Here is a 22,409-nt window from a genome sequence, read left to right as displayed (position 1 = left end):
TATGCCAGGTGGAATGCCAATGGAGGTCTATGTATCTGAGGGATAAGGAGTTTCTTTTATTTTTTCTCACAGTCCATCGGGTCTACTCCTACAAGTCCCGAAAGACGTGCTTGTTAGGTGAATTAGACATTCTGAATTCTCCCTCTGTGTACCCGAACAGGCGCAGGAATGTGGTGACTAAGGGCTTTCACATTAACTTTATTTCAATGTTAATGTAAGCCTACATGTGACGCTAATAAAGATTATTATTATCTGATGTTGGAGCTGGGCCTTGCTTAGCGATCCCTGTGGAGATTGGACTTGGCGATGCTGGTCGTTGAGGGATTCTGTGAGTGTATATCCTCCGCTACTGGGCAGTACATTAAGTTCAAAAGGAACAAGGTAATTTCACCTTCCATGTTATGGGAATCCCTGGAATATCTTACAAGGCACACAAGGATAATATGGTAGGGCGGACAAGCAGAGGCTGGTAGATTCTATTTTTGAGGTGGACTGCTGGTACTCCATTGCCCCAATACTGGTGTTGCTGCGAGTAGGAAGAAACTGTAGACGGACCTGGAGCTGATCTCGACGGGCAAGGTGGTGAACCAGCTTCGGCGCTCGAGGGGGACCTTCTACAAATACGGGAGAAGGCCAGTCATCTTTTGGCGTACCAGCTGAGGCAGCAGGCTGCTTCCCGGGAGTTAATGCAGATAAGGGATTTGAGTGCTGGGTTGGTTTCTGCTCCAGGGAAGGTTAATGTGGCATTTAAGGCCTTTTATCAAGAGTTATATAAGTCAGAGCCTCCATAGGAGAGATTGCCAATGATGCAATTTTGGATGGGTTGTCTTTCCTGGTGGTGGAGCAGTGGGGAAGGGTACTTGATGATGGGACCAGGGGAGGGTATGAAGTGTATCGGATTAATAGTCTGGTAGAGCTCTGGGTCAGGATGGGTTCCCTATCGAATTTTATAAAAGGTTTGTGGGTCAGTTGATCCCACTGTTCTTGGATATGTTCAATGAGCCCTTGCTTTGGGGGGTATTGCTGGTCATCTTGGTGCAGGCATTGATTTCTATGCTCCTGAAGAAGGATAAAGATCCTGCAAAGTGTGGGTCATATTGATCCATTTTGTTGTTGAATGCAGACGTTATGTTATTGGCAAAGTTGTTGGCAAAAATTTATACCATGGATTCGGCTCCTGTACAGTGCCTCCACTGCAAGTGTACGTACGAATGGCCTGAGTTTGAGTTACTTCCAATTGAAAAGGGATATGAGGAATGGTTGTCCATTGTCTCCTCTTTCGTTTGCCTTGACAATCGAACCTCTGGCCATGGCATTGAAATTGTCAACTGTGTGGAGGGGGTGAGTGGGGGGTAGGGAGCATAGGACATCTTTCTATGTGGATGTTTAACCTCTGTACATCACAGACCCACTCTCCAATGTAGAGGAGATAACAGTTTTGGCTCCTTCTTGGGCATAAGCTGAATTTGGGCAAAAGTTAAAATTTTCCGATGAATCTGCCAGGGAAGGGAGCTGATCTGGGGAAATTGCTATTTTGTCTGGCCAGGACAAATTTCCATTACCTGGGAATCCGAGTGGCCCACGATTGGGTCTCATTCCACAAACTTAACTTTGCTAGTCTGGTGAATGGGGTCAAGGCCGACTTGAAAAGGTGGGATGGCCTCCCTTTGACCTTGGCGGGGAGGGTACAGACTGTGAAAATTAATGTCCTCCCGAGGTTTTTGCTTTGTTTTAGTGTCTCCCAGTCTTTCTCCCCAAATGTTTCTTTTGTGGTGTCAATAAAATGGTAACGTCCTTTATTTGGGCGGGCAAGACCCCACTGATTTGTAGAATGTTTCTACAGAGAGAGAGGTAGCTGGGAGGTTTGGCGCTACCCAATTTACTTTTTTATTATTGGGCGCTGTTGTAACCCTGATGGAAGTCCTGGGATCAGGACAATACGATTTCCCATGACCTCCCCGGAATATGAACATCCCCTTTAAGGGGGTGGGGCTTCCCCTCTCCAAAGAGAACCCCAGCTGTACTAAAAGCCCAGCCTAGGTGCAGGTTGGGAAAGGGGACCCTTAGGGAAGTGGAGGAGTATTGGAATTGTATTGAAATGAACTTTATTTGCAATTTCAACCGTCGCCTTTGCGTTCTATCGCACTTATCAGGTTTAAACTCCATCTGCCACTTTTCAGCCCAGCTCTACATCCTATCAATGTCTTTTTGCCGCCTACAACAGCCCTCCACATTATCCACTACTCCACCCATCTTGGTGTCATCAGCAAATTTACTAACCCAACCTTCAACTTCATCATCCAAGTCATTGATAAAAATCACAAATAGCAGAGGACCCAGCACTGATCCCTGTGGGACACCGCTGGTGACTGGGCTCCAGGATGAAAATGTACCATCTACCACCACCCTCTGTGTGATAGCCAGTTACTGGTCAAATCGGCCAAATTTCCCACTATGCCATGCCTCCTTACTTTCTGCATGAGCCAATCATGGGGCATCTTATCAAACGCCTTACTAAAATCCATGTATATGACATCAACTGCTCTACCTTCATCTATGTACTTAGTTACCTCCTCAAAGAATACAATCAAACTTGTGAGGCAAGACCTACCCCTCACAAATCCTTGCTGACTATCCTGGATTAAATTGTATCTTTCCAAATGATCATAATTCTATCCCTCAGGACCCTTTTCCAATAATTTACCAATGACTGAAGAGAGACTAATCGGCCTATAATTCCCAGGGTTATACCCATTCCCTTTTTTGAACAAGGGGACAACATTCGCCTCTCTCCAGTCTTCTGGCATCATTCCTGTAGACACTGAGGACATTAATATCAAAGCCAAAGGCTCTGCAGTCTCAACCCTTGGCTCCCAAAGAATCCTAGGATATACCCCATCTGGCCCGGGGGACTTATCTATCCTCAGGCTTCTCAAAATTTCGAACACATCTTCCTTCCGAATATCTACCTCCTCCAGCCTACATCGCACTATCCTCCTCAACAACATGGCCCCTCTCCTTTGGGAACACTGAAGAAAAGTATTCATTTAGGGCCTCTCCTATATTGTCAGACTCCATGCACACGTTCCCACTACTGTCCTTGACCGGCCCTAACTTCACCTTGGTCATTCTTTTATTCCTCACACAAGTGTAAAATGGAAATATCCTCTCCACATCCACTCTATCCAGGCCTCGCAGTATCTTGTAAGTTTTAATAAGATCCCCTCTCATCCTTTTAAACTCCAACGAGTACAGACCCAGAGTCCTCAACCGTTCCTCATATGACAAGTTCATCATTCCAGGGGTCATTCTTGTGAACCTCTTCTGGACCCTTTCCAAGGCCAGCACATCTTTCCTTAGATACAGGGCCCAAAACTGTTCACTATACTCCAAATGGGGTCTGATCAGAGCCTTGTACAGCTTCAGAAGTACATCCCTGGTCTTGTATTCGAGCCCCTTTGACATGAATGGTAACATTGCATTTGCCTTCTGACCTGCCAACTGAACCTGCACGTTAATCTTAAGAGAATCGTGAACAAGGACTCCCAAGTCCCTTTGTGCTTCTGATTTCTTAAGCATTTCCCCATTAAGAAAATAGTTCATGCCTAAATTCCTCCTTCCAACGGCATAACCTCATACTTTTCTACATTGTATTTCATCTGCCACTTCATTGCCCACTCTCCTAACCTGTCCAAATCCTTCTGCAGCCTCCTTGCTTCCTCAATACTACCTGCCTTCTACAGATCCACTCTGCATCGTCCCGCATGTCCTTTTGCTTTGCGGTTGGGGACTTCCTTTCTCTGTGGCTGGTTGTGACGGCATTCGGTCGGTTGGTTGTTGATCAGGGAGCTTTTTCTCTGCTTTTTCCTCTGTTTGACGGGTTAAAAGGGCCTGGTAAAAAGTTCTCAAAGAGAGTCACTTTTCGTGCGACTTCTCTGTTCATGGCCACCACTTGAAGTCCTACCTATCGTTTCTCGGTTAAAAGATTCCTGGGACTGAGATGATTAACCTCCAACAACCACAAGCATCTTCCTTTGTGCATGGTATGACTTCCCCGTGAATTTCATTGATATCAGTTATGCTAGAGCCTTTGGATGTCACTCCTGGTCAATGCTGTTTTGATTGGGTCGGCATTATCTCACACAATAGCTTTGATGCGCCCTATTTCAGAATTAAGCTTGCATGTTGAGAAAACGACTCAGGTCGTTTGCAACATTGCCAATAAGGTCAGTCTTGTAGCGGTGTGGAATTCTAGAAACCCCAATGTCTCTGTTGATCAGTGAAGGTAGGCTTATGGTAGGCATCGGTAGAGAACCAATCAACAGATTTCTCAACTAACATGTTGAAAGAGAATTTGTCAGACTGCTCCTTTAAGGCGTGTAAGAAAACTTACACGCAGCTGAAGATTCAAATATACTTTCTTACTTGGGTCAAAATTCAATTTGAGGAACTGTATAGTTAGTGCCATCTGCAGAACTTTGTGAATCTTGGCTTCATTTAGTGAATTAATGAAGTTATTTGAAGAAAGATTTGCACATTTGCTGAAACTACCATGTTAGTTGTAACTTATCTCTGCGACAGTTCCTGGTTTAACACACTCTGGTACTCTGACTGTTCAAAATTGTCACTAGATTAAGTCCAAAGATTTTCAGGTTAAGTGGATTGGCCATGCTAAATTGCCCTTTCGTGTCCAAAAAGGTTAGATGGGTTGAAGTGTGTATACTTCAACGCAAGAAGCATCAGGAATAAGGTGGGTGAACTTAAGGCATGGATCGGTACTTGGGACTACGATGTGGTGGCCATCACGGAAACTTGGATAGAAGAGGGGCAGAAATGGTTGTTGGAGGTTCCTGGTTATAGATGTTTCAATAAGATTAAGGAAGGTGGTAAAAGAGGTGGGGGTTTGCGTTGTTAATTGGAGATAGTATAACAGCTGCAGAAAGACTGTTCGAGGAGGATCTGCCTACTGAGGTAATATGGGTTGAAGTCAGAAATAGGAAATAAGCAGTCAACTTGTTGGGAGTTTTCTATAGGCCCCCCAATAGCAGCAGAGATGTGGAGGAACAGATTGGGAAACAGATTTTGGAAAGGTGCAGAAATCACAGGGTAGTAGTCATGGGTGACTTCAACTTCCCAAACATTGAGTGGAAACTCTTCAGATCAAACAGTTTGGATGGGGTGGTGTTTGTGCAGTGTGTCCAGGAAGCTTTTCTAACACAGTATGTAGATTGTCGGACCAGAGGGGAGGCCATATTGGATTTGATACTTGGTAATGAACCAGGGCAGGTGATAGATTTGTTAATGGGGGAGCATTTTGGAGATAGTGACCACAATTCTGTGACTTTCACTTTAGTAATGGAGAGGGATAGGTGCGTGCAACAGGGCAAGGTTTACAATTGGGGGAAGGGTAAAGACAGTGCTGTCAGACAAGAATTGAATTGCATAAGTTGGGAACATAGGCTGTCAGGGAAGACACAAGTGAAATGTGGAACTTGTTCAAGGAACAGGTACTACGTGTCCTTGATATGTATGTCCCTGTCAGGCAGGGAAGAGATGGTCGATGAGGGAACCATGGTTGACAAGAGAGGTTGAATGGTTTGTTAAGAGGAAGGAGACTTATGTAAGGCTGAGGAAACAAGGTTCAGACAGGGTGTTTGTGGGATACAAGATAGCCAGGATGGAACTGAAGAAAGGGATTAGGAGAGCGAAGAGAGGGCATGAAAAATCTTTGGCAGGTAGGATCAAGGAAAACCCCAATGCCTTTTACACATATGTGAGAAATATGAGACTGACTAGAGCGAGGGTAGGTCCGATCAAGGACAGTAGCGGGACTTTGTGTATTGAGTCAGAAGAGATAGGAGAGGTCTTGAACGAGTACTTTTCGTCAGTATTTACAAATGAGAGGGGCCATATTGTTGGAGAGGACAGTGTGAAACAGACTGGTAAGCTCGAGGAGATACTTGTTAGGAAGGAAGATGTGTTGGGCATTTTGAAAAATTTGAGGATAGACAAGTCCCCGGGGCCTGACGGGATATATCCAAGGATTCTATGGGAAACAAGAAATGAAATTGCAGAGCCATTGCAATGATCTTTTCATCCTGACTGTCAACAGGGGTAGTACCAGGTGATTGGAGAGTGGCAAATGTCTTCCCCCTGTTCAAAAAAGGGAAAAGGGATAAGCCTGTGAATTACAGGCCAGTTAGTCTTACTTCGGTGGTAAGCAAAGTAATGGAAAAGGGTACTGAGGGATAGGATTTCTGAGCATCTGGAAAGACACTGCTTGATTAGGGATAGTCAGCACAGATTTGTGAGGGGTATGTCTTGCCTTACAAGTCTTCTTTGAGGAGGTGACCAAGCACGTGGATGAAGGTAAAGCAGTGGATGTAGTTTACATGGATTTTAGTAAGGCATTTGATAAGGTTCCCCATGGTAGGCTCATGCAGAAATTAAGGAGGCAAGGGATAGTGGGAAATTTGGCCAGTTGGATAACAAACTGGCTAACCAATAGAAGTTACCAGTGGCGTACCGCAGGGATCAGTTCTGGGTCCTCTGCTGTTTGTGATTTTTATTAATGACTTGGATGAGGGAATTGAAGGGTGGGTCAGTAAATTTGCAGATGATACGAAGATTGGTGGAGTTGTGGATAGTGAGGAGGGCTGTTGTCGGCTGCAAAGAGCCATAGATAGGATGCAGAGCTGGGCTGAGAAGTGGCAGATGGAGTTTAACCCTGACAAGTGTAAGTTTGTCCATTTTGGTAGGACAAATATGAATGCGGAATACAGGGTTAACGGTAGGGTTCTTGGCAATTAGAGGAGCAGAGAGATCTTGGGGTCTATGTTCATAGATCTTTGAAGGTTGCCACTCAAGTGGAAAGAGCTGTGAGGAAAGCCTATGTTGTGCTAGCGTTCATTAGCAGAGGGATTGTATTTAAGAGCCGTGAGGTGATGATGCAGCTGTACAAAACCTTGGTACAGCCACATTTGGAGTACAGTGTGCAGTTCTGGTCGCCTCATTTTAGGAAGGATGTGGAAGCTTTGGAAAAGGTGCAAAGGAGATTTACCAGGATGTTGCCTGGAATGGAGAGTAGGTCTTACGAGGAAAGGTTGAGGGTGCTAGGCCTTTTCTCATTAGAACGGAGAAGGATGAGGGGCGACTTGATAAAGGTTTATAAGATGATCAGGGGAATAGATAGAGTAGACAGTCAGAGACTTTTTCCCCGGGTGGAACAAACCATTACAAGGGGACATAAATTTAAGGTGAATGGTGGAAAATATAGGGGGGATGTCAGAGGTAGGTTCTTTACCCAGAGAGTAGTGGGGGCATGGAATGCACTGCCTGTGGAAGTAGTTGAGTCGGAAACATTAGGGACCTTCAAGCGGCTATTGGATAGGTACATGGATTATGGTAGAATGATGGAGTGTAGATTAATTTGTTCTTAAGGGCAGCATGGTAGCATTGTGGATAGTACAATGGCTTCACAGCACCAGAGTCCCAGGTTCGATTCCGGCTTGGGTCACTGTCTGTGCGGAGTCTGCACATCCTCCCCGTGTGTGCGGGGTTTCCTCCGGGTGCTCCGGTTTCCTCCCACTTTCCAAAGATGTGCAGGTTAGGTGGATTAGCCATGATAAATTGCCCTTAGTGTCGAAAATTGCCCTTAGTGTTGGGTGGGGTTACTGGGTTGTGGGGATAGGGTGGAGGTGTTGACCTTGGGTAGGGTGATTTTTCCAAGAGCCGGTGCAGACTCGATGGACCGAATGGCCACATTCTGCATTGTAAATTCTATGATAATCTATGGTTAATCTAGGACAAAGGTTCGGCACAACATCGTGTGCCGAAGGGTCTGTTCTGTGCTGTATTTTTCTATGTTGTGTGTTCTGTGTGCAGGGTAGGAGGATTGGCCATGCTGAATTGCTCTTAATTGGAAAAAAAATTGGATACCCTAAATTTATATTTAAAAAGTATACCTCATGGTCATCAAATTATAAATTTGTAACACTGTCATTGCTTAAATTGTCTACTTTGTAGCATGTTTATATTGTGTTCTCAGTAGTGCATTGTGTTTCAGAATGCTAAGTCTCAGAACAAAACTGCTGGAAACAGTTGAAGAACTGACAGACAAAGAGTATGAAAAACTTCAATACCTTCTGGAAGAAAGTAAGAAGAAAATCAAAATTCCCAGAGGAGCTATAAAAGATAAGTCAAAATTGGATCTTGTAAATACTTTAATTAGTTACCATTCTTTGCCAAGGGCACGCAAGGTTCTGGAACAGGCTTTGTCAAAAATACCTCGCATGGATCTCCTTCCAATCAAAATTGGTGAGTAGTATTGTTTGTTGGTCCCGAGGGGCACATGTGAGGCTGTGGATCAGGTTCATTCTGGATCTGGAGCTCAGCGTGCCCTTATTTTACACACTGGAAAAAGCAGGGGTTCGGCAATCAGTTCTTAGAATTGGTGGCCATGAACATTCCCTGGTCCATCAGCTGGAGAACATCAGTGCTAAGGCCTGTGCCAGATGACAAGAGTCTGGGATGTAGTGGATGGTAAAGAAGTGGGCTACTTGTGCCCACAAGAACTGGTGCGGCACAAGTCTGGCTCACAGCTGAAGCCATTGAGACACTAAAATTGATACTCGGTCCGTACTCTACTGGGGCATCAGGGATGTTAAAGTAGGTGGCACATTCCCATCTGAACTGACCCATTTGAACAGAATTTCTCATTATTGCAAGGACCATCTGGCATGTGGGAGGCTTTCAAGTGTAAGTTGATAGGAATTTAAGACCAGCACATTCCTGTTATGAGCACGGATAAGTATGGCAAGTTTTGGGAACCTTGGATAACGAGCGATATTGTGAGCCTTGTCAAAAAGTAAAAAAGGAAGCATTTGCCAAGGCAAGGTGGTTGGGAACAGCCAAAGCAAGTGTGGAATACAAGGAAAGTAGAAAGAAACTTAAGCAAGGAGTCAGGAGGGCTAAAAGGGGTCACGAAAAGCCATTGGTCTGCAGGATTAAGGAAAATCCCAAGGCTTTATATATATATATATATATATAAAGACCAGGAGGGTAGCCAGGAAAAGGGCTGGCGCACTCAAGCACAGGGGAGGGAATCTATGCGGGGAGCCATAGGAAATGGGCAAGGTATTAATTTAGTACTTAGTGGATGAAGAGTCTGGGGAAGGGTGTGCAGATAGTTTGGATCATGTTGAGATTAAAAAAGAGGAGGTAGTGGCGGTCTTGAGAAAACATTAAGGCAGGTAAGTCCTGAGGGCCTAATGGGATATACCTCAGAACACAGAGAGGCAAGGGAGAAAATTGCTGGGGCCTTTCGAGAAATTTTTGTATCCTCACTGGCTACAGGGGAGGTCCCAGAGGATTGGAGAATAGTCACTGTTGTTCCTTTGTTTAAGAAGGGTAGCAAGGATAATTGAGGTCGGTGCACCTTACATCAGTGGTAGGGAAATTATTGGAGAGGATTCTTCGAGACAGGATTTACTCCCACTTGGAAATAAATGGACATATTAGCGAGAGGCAACATGGTTTTGTGAAGGGGAGGTTGTGTCTCACTAACTTGAATGAGTTTTTTAAGAAAGTGATGGAGATGATTGATGAGGGAAGAGCAGTGGATGTTGTCTACATGGACTTCAGTAAGGCCTTTAACAAGGTCCCTCATGGCAGACTGGTACAGAAGGTAAAGTTGCACGGGATCAGAGGTGAACTGGCAAGATGGATACAGAAGTGGCTCAGTCATGGAAGACAGAGGGTAGCATAGAACATAGAACATAGAGAAATACAGCACAGAACAGGCCCTTCGGCCCACGATGTTGTGCCAAACTTTTGTCCTAGTTTAATCATAGTGTCCAAAATTCTATGATAATCTAAGGGCAATTTATCATGGCCAATCCACCCAACCTGCATATCTTTGGACTGTGGGAGGAAACCGGAGCACCCGGAGGAAACCCACGCACACACAGGGAGGATGTGCAGACTCCACACAGACAGTGACCCAAGCCGGAATCGAACCTGAGAACCTTAGGAACCGGAATCGAACCAGCTACCATGCTGCCCTTAAGAACAAATTAATCTACACTCCATCATTCTACCATAATCCATGTACCTATCCAATAGCCGCTTGAAGGTCCCTAATGTTTCCGACTCAACTACTTCCACAGGCAGTGCATTCCATGCCCCCACTACTCTCTGGGTAAAGAACCTACCTCTGACATCCCCCCTATATCTTCCACCATTCACCTTAAATTTATCTCCCCTTGTAATGGTTTGTTCCACCCGGGGAAAAAGTCTCTGACTGTCTACTCTATCTATTCCCCTGATCATCTTATAAACCTCTATCAAGTCACCCCTCATCCTTCTCCGTTCTAATGAGAAAAGGCCTAGCACCCTCAACCTTTCCTCGTAAGACCTACTCTCCATTCCAGGCAACATCCTGGTAAATCTCCTTTGCACCTTTTCCAAAGCTTCCACATCCTTCCTAAAATGAGACGACCAGAACTGCACACAGTACTCCAAATGTGGCCTGACCAAGGTTTTGTACAGCTGCATCATCACCTCGCGGCTCTTAAACTCAACCCCTCTGTTAATGAATGCTAGCACACCATAGGCCTTCTTTACAGCTCTATCCACTTGAGTGGCAACTTTCAAAGATCTATGAACATAGACCCCAAGATCTCTCTGCTCCTCTACATTGCCAAGAACCCTACCGTTAACCCTGTATGCCGCATTCATATTTCGATTCCCGGCTGGGTCACTGTCTGTGTGGAGTCTGCACGTCCTCCCCGTGTGTGCGTGGGTTTCCTCCGGGTGCTCCGGTTTCCTCCCACAGTCCAAAGATGTGCGGGTTAGGTGGATTGGCCATGCTAAATTGCCCGTAGTGTCCTAAAAAGTAAGGTTAAGGGGGGGGGGGGTTGTTTGGTTACGGATATCGGGTGGATACGTGGGTTTGAGTAGGGTGATCATTGCTCGGCACAACATTGAGGGCCGGAGGGCCTGTTCTGTGCTGTACTGTTCTATTCTATATTTGTCCTTCCAAAATGGACAACCTCCCACTTGTCAGGGTTAAACTCCATCTGCCACTTCTCAGCCCAGCTCTGCATCCTATCTATGTCTCTTTGCAGCCGACAGCAGCCCTCTTCACTATCCACAACTCCATCAATCTTCGTAACATCTGCAGATTTACTGACCCATCCTTCAACTCCTTCATCCAAGTCATTCATGAAAATCACAAACAGCAGAGGACCCAGAACTGATCCCTGCGGTACGCCACTGGTAACTGGGCTCCAGGCTGAATATTTGCCATCCACCACTACTCTCTGTCTTCTATCGGTTAGCCAGTTTGTTATCCAACTGGCCAAATTTCCCACTATCCCATGTCTCCTTACTTTCTGCATAAGCCTACCATGGGGAACCTTATCAAATGCCTTACTAAAATCCATGTACACTACATTCACTGCTTTACGTTCATCCACATGCTTGGTCACCTCCTCAAAGAAGTCAGTAAGACTTGTAAGGCAAGACCTACCCCTCACAAATCCGTGCTGACTATCCCTAATCAAGCAGTGTCTTTCCAGATGCTCAGTAATCCAACCCCTCAGTACCCTTTCCATTACTTTGCCTACCGCCGAAGTAAGACTAACTGGCCTGTAATTCCCAGGGTTATCCCTATTTCCTTTTTTGAACAGGGGCACGGCATTCGCCACTCTCCAATCCCCTGGTACCACCCCTGTTGACAGTCAGGATGAAAAGATCATTGCCAACGGCTCTGCAATTTTATTTCTTGCTTCCCATAGAATCCTTGGATATATCCCGTCAGGCCCGGGGTACTTGTCTATCCTCAAGTTTTTCAAAACGCCCAACACATCTTCCTTCCTGACAAGTATCTCCTCGAGCTTACCAATTTGTTTCACACTGTCCTCTCCAACAATATGGCCTCTCTCGTTTGTAAATACTGACGAAAGTACCCGTTCAAGACCTCTCCTATCTCTTCAGACTCAATACACAATCTCCCGCTACTGTCCTTGATCGGACCTACCCTCGCTCTAGTCAGTCTCATATTTCTCACATATGTGTAAAAGGCATTGGGGTTTTCCTTGATCCTACCTGCCAAAGAATTTTCATGCCCTCTCTTAGCTCTCCTAATCCCTTACTTCAGTTCCATCCTGGCTATCTTGTATCCCACAAACGCCCTGTCTGAACCTTGTTTCCTCAGCCTTACATAAGTCTCCTTCTTCCTCTTAACAAGACAGTCAACCTCTCTTGTCAACCATGATTCCCTCACTCGACCATCTCTTCCCTGACTGACAGGGACATACATATCAAAGACACGTAGTACCTGTTCATTGAACAAGTTCCACATTTCACTTGTGTCCTTCCCTGACAGCCTATGTTCCCAACTTATGCAATTCAATTCCTGTCTGACAGCATTGTATTTATACTTCCCCCAATTGTAAACCTTACCCTGTTGCATGCACCTATCCCTCTCCATTACTAAAGTGATAGTCACAGAATTGTGGTCACTACCTCCAAAATGTTCCCCCACTAACAAATCTATCACCTGCCCTGGTTCATTACCAAGTACCAAATCCAATATGGCCTCCCCTCTGGTCGGTAAATCTACATACTGTGTTAGAAAAGCTTCCTGGACACACTGCACAAACACTACCCCATCCAAACTATTTGATCTAAAGAGTTTCCACTCAATGTTTGGGAAGTTGAAGTCACCCATGACGACTACCCTGTGACTTCTGCACCTTTCCAAAATCTGTTTCCCAATCTGTTCCTCCACATCTCTGCTGCTATTGGGGGGCCTATAGAAAACTCCCAACACGGTGACTGCTCCTTTCCTATTTCTGACTTCAACCCATACTACCTCAGTAGGCAGATCCTCCTCGAACTGCCTTTCTGCAGCTGTTATACTATCTCTAATTAACAATGCCACCCCCCACCTCTCTTACCATCCTCCCTAATCTTGTTGAAACATCTATAACCAGGGACCTCCAACAACAATTTCTGCCCCTCTTCTATCCAAGTTTCCGTGATGGCCACCACATCGTAGTCCCAAGTACCGATCCATGCCTTAAGTTCACCACCTTATTCCTGATGCTTCTTGCGTTGAAGTATACACACTTCAACCCATCTCCTTGCCTGCAAGTACTCTCCTTTGTCAGTGTTACCTTCCCCACTGCGTCACTACACGCTTTGGCGTCCTGAATATCAGCTTCCTTAGTTGCTGGACTACAAATCTGGTTCCCATTCTCCTGCCAAATTAGTTTAAACCCTTCCGAAGAGTACTAGAAAAGCAGTAGAAGGTGTGTTTCTGAATGGAACGCTGTGACTCGTGGTGGTCCTCAGGGATCAGTGCTGGGACCCTTGCTATTTGTAATATATATAAATGATTTGGAGGAAAATGTAACTGGTTTGATTAGTAAGTTTGCAGAGATTGGTGGAATTGCGGATAGCGATGAGGACCGTCAGAGGAAACAGCAGGGTATAGATTGGTTGGAGACTTGGGCGGAGTGATGGCCAATGGAGTTTAATCTGGCCAAATGTGGGGTAATGCATTTTGGAAGGTCTAATACAGATGGGAAATATACAGTAAATGGCAGAACCCTTCAGAATATTGATAGGCAGAGGGACCTGGGTGTACAGGTACACAAGTCACAGAAAGTAGCAATGCAGGTGGAGAAGGTAGTCAAGAAGGCATACGACATGCTTGCCTTCATCGGCCAGGGCATTGAGTTTGAAAATTTGCAAGTCATGCTGCAGCTGTATAGAACTTTAATTAGGCCGCACTTGGAATATAGTGTTCAATTCTGGTTGCCACACTACCCAGAAGGATGTGAAAGCTTTGGAGAGGGTGCAGAAAGGATTTACCAGGATGTTGCCTGGTATGGAGGGCATTAGCTATGAGGTGAGATTGGAGAAACTTGGTTTGTTGTCACTGGAAAAATGGAGGTTGAGGGCGACCTGATAGGAGTCTACAAGATTATGAGGGGCCTGGACAAAGTGGATAGTCAGAAGCTTATTCCCAGGGTGGAAGAGGCAATTACTAGGGGGCATAGTTTAAGGTGCAAGGGGCAAGGTTTAAGAGGGTGGTGGGAGCCTGGAACTCGTTACCGGGGGAGGTAGTGGAAGCAGATATGACAGTGACTTTTAAGGGGTGTCTTGACAAATGCATGAATAGGATGGGAATAGAGGAATATGATCCCCGGAAGAGTTGGGGGTTTTAGTTCAGGCCGGCAGCATGGTTGGTGCAGGCCTGGAGGGCCGATGGGCCTGTTCCTCTGCTGTAATTTTCTTTGTTCTTTGATCAGAACATTCCGTTAGGACCTGACAATTTGAGCAATCTTTCAATACCCCCCTCAATGTCATTCCATTTCATTCTGTGCAGAGAGGATTCTTGTACAGGCTACCTCTGCACACCTATTACTTTCTCCTACTAGTCTTCCATCCGAATGTTGCCATCTGAAGGATGTTAGTGCCCCCAGAGGAGGACTCTACATAGGAGCCCTGCCTTTTTATATTGGGAATATGACATGGAGAGATTTGCAGAGGGTACTTCCATGCAACAAATAAGAAATAGGAGCTGGAGTCAGTTATAACATTAGCTCTGTTAATCAATAAGATCATGGTTGAGCTTCTACCTCAACACCACCTTCCTGTAATAGCCCCATATCCCTCAAACCCCTTATTACCCAAATATGTATAAACTTCTGTCTTGGATATATATATTATATTCATTTATGGAATGTGGGCATTGCTGACTGGGCCAGCATTTATCCCCAACTATCCTCCATTTCAGAGGGCATTTGAGAGTCATTGCTGTGGATCTGGAGTCACATGTCAGCCAGGCCAGGTACCGATGGCAGATTTCTTTCCCCAAAGGACATTAGTGAACCGGATGGGTTTTTGCGACGATCAACAATGGTTTCATGGTTATAATTAGACTTTTGATTCCAGATTTTTTATTGAATTCAACATTCACCATCTGGCATGGTGGGATTTGAACCCAGCTCCTAGACCTTGCCCTGGGTCCCGAGATTACTAGTCCAGTGACAATATCATTGTGCCACTGCCTCCTCGGTAACTATTTTTCAAGGCTCTTCCCTGCCTGATTGATACAAAGCTGAAAAGGAACATCTTTTTATTAAGATCATCCATCTCACTCAGAATGCTTCAGGCCAATCCACAACCAACACCCTGCTCTGAAAACTCTGCTCACGCTTTGACAACTGTGAAAATTTCCACCACAGCAACTGAGGCAATCCACAATATTATGAAACAATTAATAACATTATAATAACACCACTCACAAAATTCTAGAGAAAAAGCCAATCCAGCCCACCTCAATGTTTTTGGATTGTTTTAAAAATTCCAGGATCCAGATCTTAGCACAAAAAAGATCAGTCCCGCCTTGGGTCTTACTTACCTGTGTCCCAAATTTTGTTGAAACTTGTTGATTTGTTTTTGTGATGTTTACAGACTAACAGGTGTGAAAATATTACCTCTACCCACCTTCAACTGAAACATCGGGCTTGATTCTCCATTTCTGAGGTTAAGTGCTGGCACCAAAGGAGAATCCGCGGTGTTTCATGATGGGAAAATTGGAGCAAAATCCTCACCGATTCCGGCACCACATGAAGCGCCCGGCGAATCGTGCGGAAAACGGCTACAGAATCGCCGGGTTCCGGGCCGTACATGCGTAGGGCTGACAAGCTGCAGCCGCGCGCGCCTATACCCGCACCGGTCGCACCAGAAAACATGGCGTCAGCCGTGGTGGGCTGCATGCCCGCCCACTCCGACCCCACAGCCCACCTCCTGGCCAACCCCCACCACTGCCCCCAGCCCTAGCAGAAGCTCCCCGGCCAGCAACATGGATCTCGGCTGAGTGTGGCAACGCTGGGCTCTGTCCGCAACCGACACGTCAGGTTCCCGACCTCGGGGACCACACATGGCCTCGCCACCAGGAATTCGGTCCATCGGAGGCCGAGCATCGCGGGTGGGCCGACTGATGGCGCTCCGACGGGGTTGCGGCTGCGCGTGGTGCGTGCCCCGATGATGCTGATTTGGAGGGGCTGGGAGAATTGCCACTGGCGTCAAACTGGCGCCTGTCCCGATTTTAGTGTAAGGAACCATTCTCCACCCAATCGCCGTTCTCGATTTCGGCGTCGGGCTACGGAGAATCCCGCCCCTTATGTTTCTTGCCCATGAGTTAGTGCACTTGAGATTAGCATGCATAATGGGCTTGGTTGTGAACTCAGACATCCATTAGTCTATTAAGGAAACTGGTTTGAACTGGTCTTTGCTGTACCTGGGCTCAGCTAGTCCCTTTGTTCAGAACATGTAAATTCAAACACACTCTGTTCGACCAGCACTGAAGTGCGACCACAATTCTGTGACTTTCACTTTAGTTATGGAGAGGGATAGGTGCGCGCAGCAGGGCAAGGTTTATAATTGGGGGAAGGGTAAATACAATGCTGTCAGACAAGAATTGAAGTGCAGAAGTTGGGAACAAGATGGTTGAGTGAGGGAACCATAGTTGACAAGAGAGGTTGAATGTCTTGTTAAGAGGAAGAAGGAGACTTGTGTAAGGCTGAAGAAACAGGGTTCAGATAGGGCGCTGGAGGGATACAAGATAGCCAGGAGGGAACTGAAGAAAGGGATTAGGAGAGCTAAGAGTGAAATGCGGAACTTGTTCAATGAACAGGTACTACGTGTCTTTGATATGTATCTCCCTGTCAGTCAGGGAAGAGATGGTCGAGTGAGGGAACCATGGTTGACAAGAGAGGTTGAATGTCTTGTTAAGAGGAAGAAGGAGACTTATGTAAGGCTGAGGAAACAAGGTTCAGACAGGGCGTTTGTGGGATACAAGATAGCCAGGATGGAACTGAAGAAAGGGATTAGGAGAGCTAAGAGAGGGCATGAAAAATCTTTGGCAGGTAGGATCAAGGAAAACCCCAAGGCCTTTTACACATATGTGAGAAATATGAGAATGACTAGAGCGAGGGTAGGTCCGATCAAGGACAGTAGCGGGAGATTGTGCATTGAGTCTGAAGAGATAGGAGAGGTCTTGAACAAGTATTTTTCTTCAGTATTTACAAACGAGAGGGGCCATATTGATGGAGAGGACAGTGTGAAACAGACTGATAAGCTCGAGGAGATACTTGTCAGGAAGGAAGATGTGTTGCGCGTTTTGAAAAACTTGAGGATAGACAAGTCCCCCGGGCCTGACGGGATATATCCAAGGATTCTATGGGAAGCAAGAAATGAAATTGCAGAGCCGTTGGCAATGATCTTTTTGTCCTCGCTGTCAACAGGGGTGGTACCAGAGGATTGGAGAGTGGCGAATGTCGTGCCCCTGTTCAAAAAAGGGAATAGGGATAACCCTGGGAATTACAGGCCAGTTAGTCTTACTTCGGTGGTAGGCAAAGTAATGGAAAGGGTACTGAGTGATAGGATTTCTGAGGATCTGGAAAGGCACTGCTTAATTAGGGATAGTCAGCATGGATTTGTGAGGGGTAGGTCTTGCCTTACAAGTCTTATTGACTTCTTTGAGGAGGTGACCAAGCATGTGGATGAAGGTAAAGCAGTGGATGTAGTGTACATGGATTTTAGTAAGGTATTTGATAAGGTTCCCCATTGTAGGCTTGTGCAGAAAGTAAGGAGGCATGGGATAGTGGGAAATTTGGCCAGTTGGATAACAAACTGGCTAACCGATAGAAGTCAGAGAGTGGTGGTGGATGGCAAATATTCAGCCTGGAGCCCAGTTATCAGTGGCGTACCGCAGGGATCAGTTCTGGGTCCTCTGCTGTTTGTGATTTTCATTTAACGACTTGGATGAGGGATTTGAAGGGTGGGTCAGTAAATCTGCAGATGATACGATGATTGGTGGAGTTGTGGATAGTGAGGAGGGCTGTTGTCGGCTTCAACGAGACATAGATAGAATGCAGAGCTGGGCTGAGAAGCGGCAGATGGAGTTTAACCCTGAAAAGTGTGAGGTTGTACATTTTGGAAGGACAAATAGGAATGCGGAATACAGGGTTAACGGTAGGGTTCTTGGCAATGTGGAGGAGCAGGGAAGATCTTGGGGTCTATGTTAATAGATCTTTGAAAGTTGCCACTCAAGTGGATAGAGCTGTGAAGAAGGCCTATGGTGTGCTAGCGTTCATTAGCAGAGTGATTGAATTTAAGAGCCGTGAGGTGATGATGCAGCTGTACAAAACCTTGGTCAGGCCACATTTGGAGTACTGTGTGCAGTTCTGGTCGCCTCATTTTAGGAAGGATGTGGAAGCTTTGGAAAAGGTGGAAAGGCGATTTACCAGGATGTTGCCTGGAATGGATAGTAGGTCATACGAGGAAAGGTTGAGGGTGCTAGGCCTTTTCTCATTAGAACGGAGAAGGGTGAGGGGCGACTTGATAGAGGTTTATAAGATGATTAGGGGAACAGATAGAGTAGACAGTCAGAGACTTTTTCCCCGGGTGGAACACACCATTACAAGGGGACATAAATTTAAAATAAATGTTGGAATATATAGAGGGGATGTCAGAGGTAGGTTCTTTACCCAGAGAGTAGTGGGGGCATGGAATGCACTGCCTGTGGAAGTAGTTGAGTTGGAAACGTTAGGAACCTTCAAGCGGCTATTGGATAGGTACATGGATTGTGGTAGAATAATGGAGTGTAGGTTAACTTCTTAAGGGCAGCACGGTAGCATTGTGGATAGCACAATTGCTTCACAGCTCCAGCGTCCCAAGTTCGATTTCGACTTGGGTCACTGTCTGTGTGGAGTCTGCACATCCTCCCCGTGACTGCGTGGGTTTCCTCCGGGTACTCCGGTTTCCTCCCACAGTCCAAAGATGTGCAGGTTGGGTGGATTGGCCATGAAAAATTGTCCAAAATTCTATGATTAACCTGGGACAAAAGTTCGGCGCAACATCGTGGGCCGAAGGGCCTGTTCTGTGCTGTATTTCTCTATCTATTGGTGAGCTGAGGGTGTTCAGTGATGAGGGGGAGGGAGGTACTCCTTTTGCTCTTTTTAACTTTTTCACCCTGTAGGAATTGGTTCTTGCCCTCCTACAGGGGAAGAATTGAGCTGTTTAGTGGGCATCTGGTCAGTGGTCAAGGTCTATTATATTCCTAAAGTCTAGAATAGTACAGTAATTTGTGATAAGACTAATAAATATGCAAAATAGAATAAATAATTTAACAGACTAATTAAATAATTAAGTAAAGAACATAAATATGGCAGGACAGATGATGTATCATGGCTGCAGTATGTGGAAGCTCCTGGATGCCAATATGATCCAGGGCGAACACATCTGCAACTTGAGGAGCTTCGGCTCAGAGTCATGGTAATTAATGAGGAGTCTCAAAAAGGTAAGTTCCAGGATTTTATTTCCTACTCTCAGTAAAAAAAGTACAGTGGCAGGTAACACCCCGAGTTCCAGCCAGGACCATTCAAAGATGCCGACTCCCTTCTGGGTCGGCTTTTATTTCAGGGGCTTGACTAGCCCCGCTGCTGGGCTTCTGTCCCTCAGTGGGGAGCTTGTATTCCATGAGCTGCACAAGGAGATCAATCGGGTTGTCCCTGTAGATCGTGCAGGGTTTATAACAGCCATTGAGCCAGAGGCAGAGCTGCGGAGAGTAAGAGTTACTATACGCTTTGTGCCAGGAGGCAGGCATGCTCTTTGAGATAGGGTGTCCTGATTTGGGAGGTGATCAGGGACAAGAGGTTGTGACTGCAGCTGAATCAGGTAAAGGGGTCCCAGAAGGCAGGAATGTCAACCGCTGCAATTGCCAACAGGTTTGAGGTTCTTCCAATTTGTTTGGGTGAAAGTGGGGGTTGAAGGGTTGGATTGCTGACTGACCATGGAATTATGGTATAGGAAACCATTCAAGTGGAGGGAACACAAAAGAATGTAGTGGTAGGAGGGGACAGTATAGTAAGGGGGATTGACAGTGTTCTCTACAGCAAAGAGCGTGAGTTCAGACAGCTGTGTTGACTACCCCGTGCCAGGGTTTGGGACATTTGCTCAGGGCTGGAGAGGCACCTACAATGGGAGGGCGAGGATGCAGTGTCATGGTCCTTATAGGTGCTAACGGCATAGGCAAGATGAGAAAAGAGTTCTGCTAAGTCCATATGAGAGCTAGGCACTAAAATAAGAAGCAGAACCTCAAAAATATCAATTCTAGATTATTACTTGAGTCACGTGCAAATTGGCATAGGCCAAGGAAGATTAGAGAAATGAATGTGTGGCTCAAAGACTGATTTGGGAGAAGTGATTTCTGGTTTAGAACATAGAACATAGAACAGTACAGCACAGAACAGGCCCTTCGGCCCTCGATGTTGTGCAGAGCAATGATCACCCTACTCAAACCCACGTATCCACCCTATACCCGTAACCCAACAACCCCCCCTTAACCTTACTTTTTAGAACACTACGGGCAATTTAGCCTGGCCAATCCACCTAACCCGCACATCTTTGGACTGTGGGAGGAAACCGGAGCACCCGGAGGAAACCCACGCACACACGGGGAGGACATGCAGACTCCGCACAGACAGTGACCCAGCCAGGAATCGAACCTGGGACCCTGGAGCTGTGAAGCATTTATGCTAACCACCATGCTACCATGCTGTTTGTGAGGCATCGCCACCAGTATTGGGGAAAGTGGAATCTGTACTGTCGGGATGGTCTACATCTGCACTGGGCTGGTGGTCTCATGAACTACATAACAAGGGAAGTAGCAAGGGTTTTAAACAAAATGATGGGGGCAAGGGGTCAAATTTGGGAAAATGTAAACCAAAGAGTAGAGGAGGGGCAAGAGAGAAAGGTATGGGAAATGATGAACAGATCGTGACAGGAAGCGACAGAGAGTACAAATCTATGAGTATATCAACATTATTACAATAATAATAAAAGGACAAAGCTAAAGACATTGCAAGTAAACACACATTGTATTTGAGACAAAAGTGATGAGCTGACAGTGCAAATAGAAATGATTAAATATGACCTGATAGCCATTACAGAGACATGGCTACAGGATGACAGAGATTGGGACCTGAATATTGAAGGGGACATGATATTTAGGAAAGACAATGGTAAGAAAATGTGGCAGAATGGCTCTGTTAATTAATGATGGTATTAGCACATTAGAGAGGGATGGCATATGTTCAGGAAACAAGCAGTTTGGGTTGAGATGAGAACTGATAAACGCAAGAAGTCACCTGTGGGAGTAGTGTACAGGCCCTTATTTGTACTGCAGAGTAGGACAGGGTATAAAGGAAGAGATAATGGGATCTTGTCAGAAAGGTACAGCAATAATCTCCGGGGGTTTAAATCTACATATAGACTGGAAAAATCAGATGAGCAAAGGTAGCATGGATGAGGAGCTTGCAGAATGTTTCTTAGAACAGCACATTCTGAAGCCAAGCCGAGAGCAGTCTATACTGGACCTGGTATTTATAATGAGATAGGATGAATTGATATCCTCAAAGTTATGGCACGCATAGGTAACAGCGATCATAATTGGATTGAATAGGACTTCCGGTGGCGACTATAAAGGAGTAAGTCCTTATGGGCAGCACGGTAGCATGGTGGTTAGCATAAATGCTTCACAGCTCCAGGGTCCCAGGTTCGATTCCCGGCTGGGTCACTGTCTGTGCAGAGTCTGCACGTCCTCCCCGTGTGTGCGTGGGTTTCCTCCGGGTGCTCCGGTTTCCTCCCACAGTCCAAAGATGTGCGGGTTAGGTGGATTGGCCATGCTAAATTGCCCGTAGTGTCCTAATAAAGTAAGGTTAAGGGGGGGTTATTGGGTTACGGGTATAGGGTGGTTACGTGGGTTTGAGTATGGTGATCATGGCTCGGCACAACATCGAGGGCCGAAGGGCCTGTTCTGTGCTGTACTGTTCTATGTCTATTCTGTTTGGTGGCTCCCGCTCTGGTCGGACTTTTGGACCTTTTCCACCGATTTTCTACCGGACTTGAATTGTAGAACTGAAGACAGAGGGAATTGTGTACTGAATTCCCACATTGGTGCATGGAGAGAAGGATTAGAAGTGTTCGTAAAGGCAGAAACAGAAAGACAGAGAAGCTTGGGCTGAAGCTGCAGTGGGAGACAGCATGGCGGAGGGCCAAACCTCTGGTTTATCGACCCAGCGGTCAACGGAGCAGCTGATGCAAGTTATTCAGGAAGGTTTTGCTAAGCAGAAACAGAACTGCTTGGACCCAATAAAAGAGTCAATTAAGCGGCTGGAGCTTAGATTGGATACCCAAGATCGGGCGATCCAGAAGGTAGAGAAGGCGCTGGCTGAGCAGGAGGAACATCAAACTGCGGTGGAGTTGGCGGTGGGGATGCTGAGGGACCAGCAGAAGAAGCTCCTGGAGAAGGTGGAGAACCGAGAGAA

General features: G+C 46.0%; 1 protein-coding gene across 2 annotated transcripts in view; it reads left to right on the top strand.

Moving 5' to 3' along the window:
* LOC119964941 (interferon-activable protein 202-like) overlaps positions 1-22,409 on the top strand; it is a 64,030-nt gene that overhangs the window by 344 nt on the left and 41,277 nt on the right. The window contains exons 1-2 of one of the 2 annotated variants that reach the window (XM_038795155.1): positions 8,126-8,154; positions 8,249-8,316. In XM_038795155.1, the coding sequence (XP_038651083.1) occupies positions 8,292-8,316 (25 nt within the window). In that variant the 5' untranslated portion in view covers positions 8,126-8,154; positions 8,249-8,291. Of the gene's footprint in view, positions 1-8,065; positions 8,317-22,409 lie in introns of those variants that run through there. The other variant, XM_038795154.1, reaches the window with a different exon arrangement.

The sequence above is a fragment of the Scyliorhinus canicula genome, chromosome 4, assembly GCF_902713615.1.
Source record: "Scyliorhinus canicula chromosome 4, sScyCan1.1, whole genome shotgun sequence".
NCBI classification, from domain to species: domain Eukaryota; kingdom Metazoa; phylum Chordata; class Chondrichthyes; order Carcharhiniformes; family Scyliorhinidae; genus Scyliorhinus; species Scyliorhinus canicula.
The sequence above is the reverse complement of the archived record's forward strand: the minus strand, read 5'-3'. Positions and strand labels throughout refer to the sequence as shown.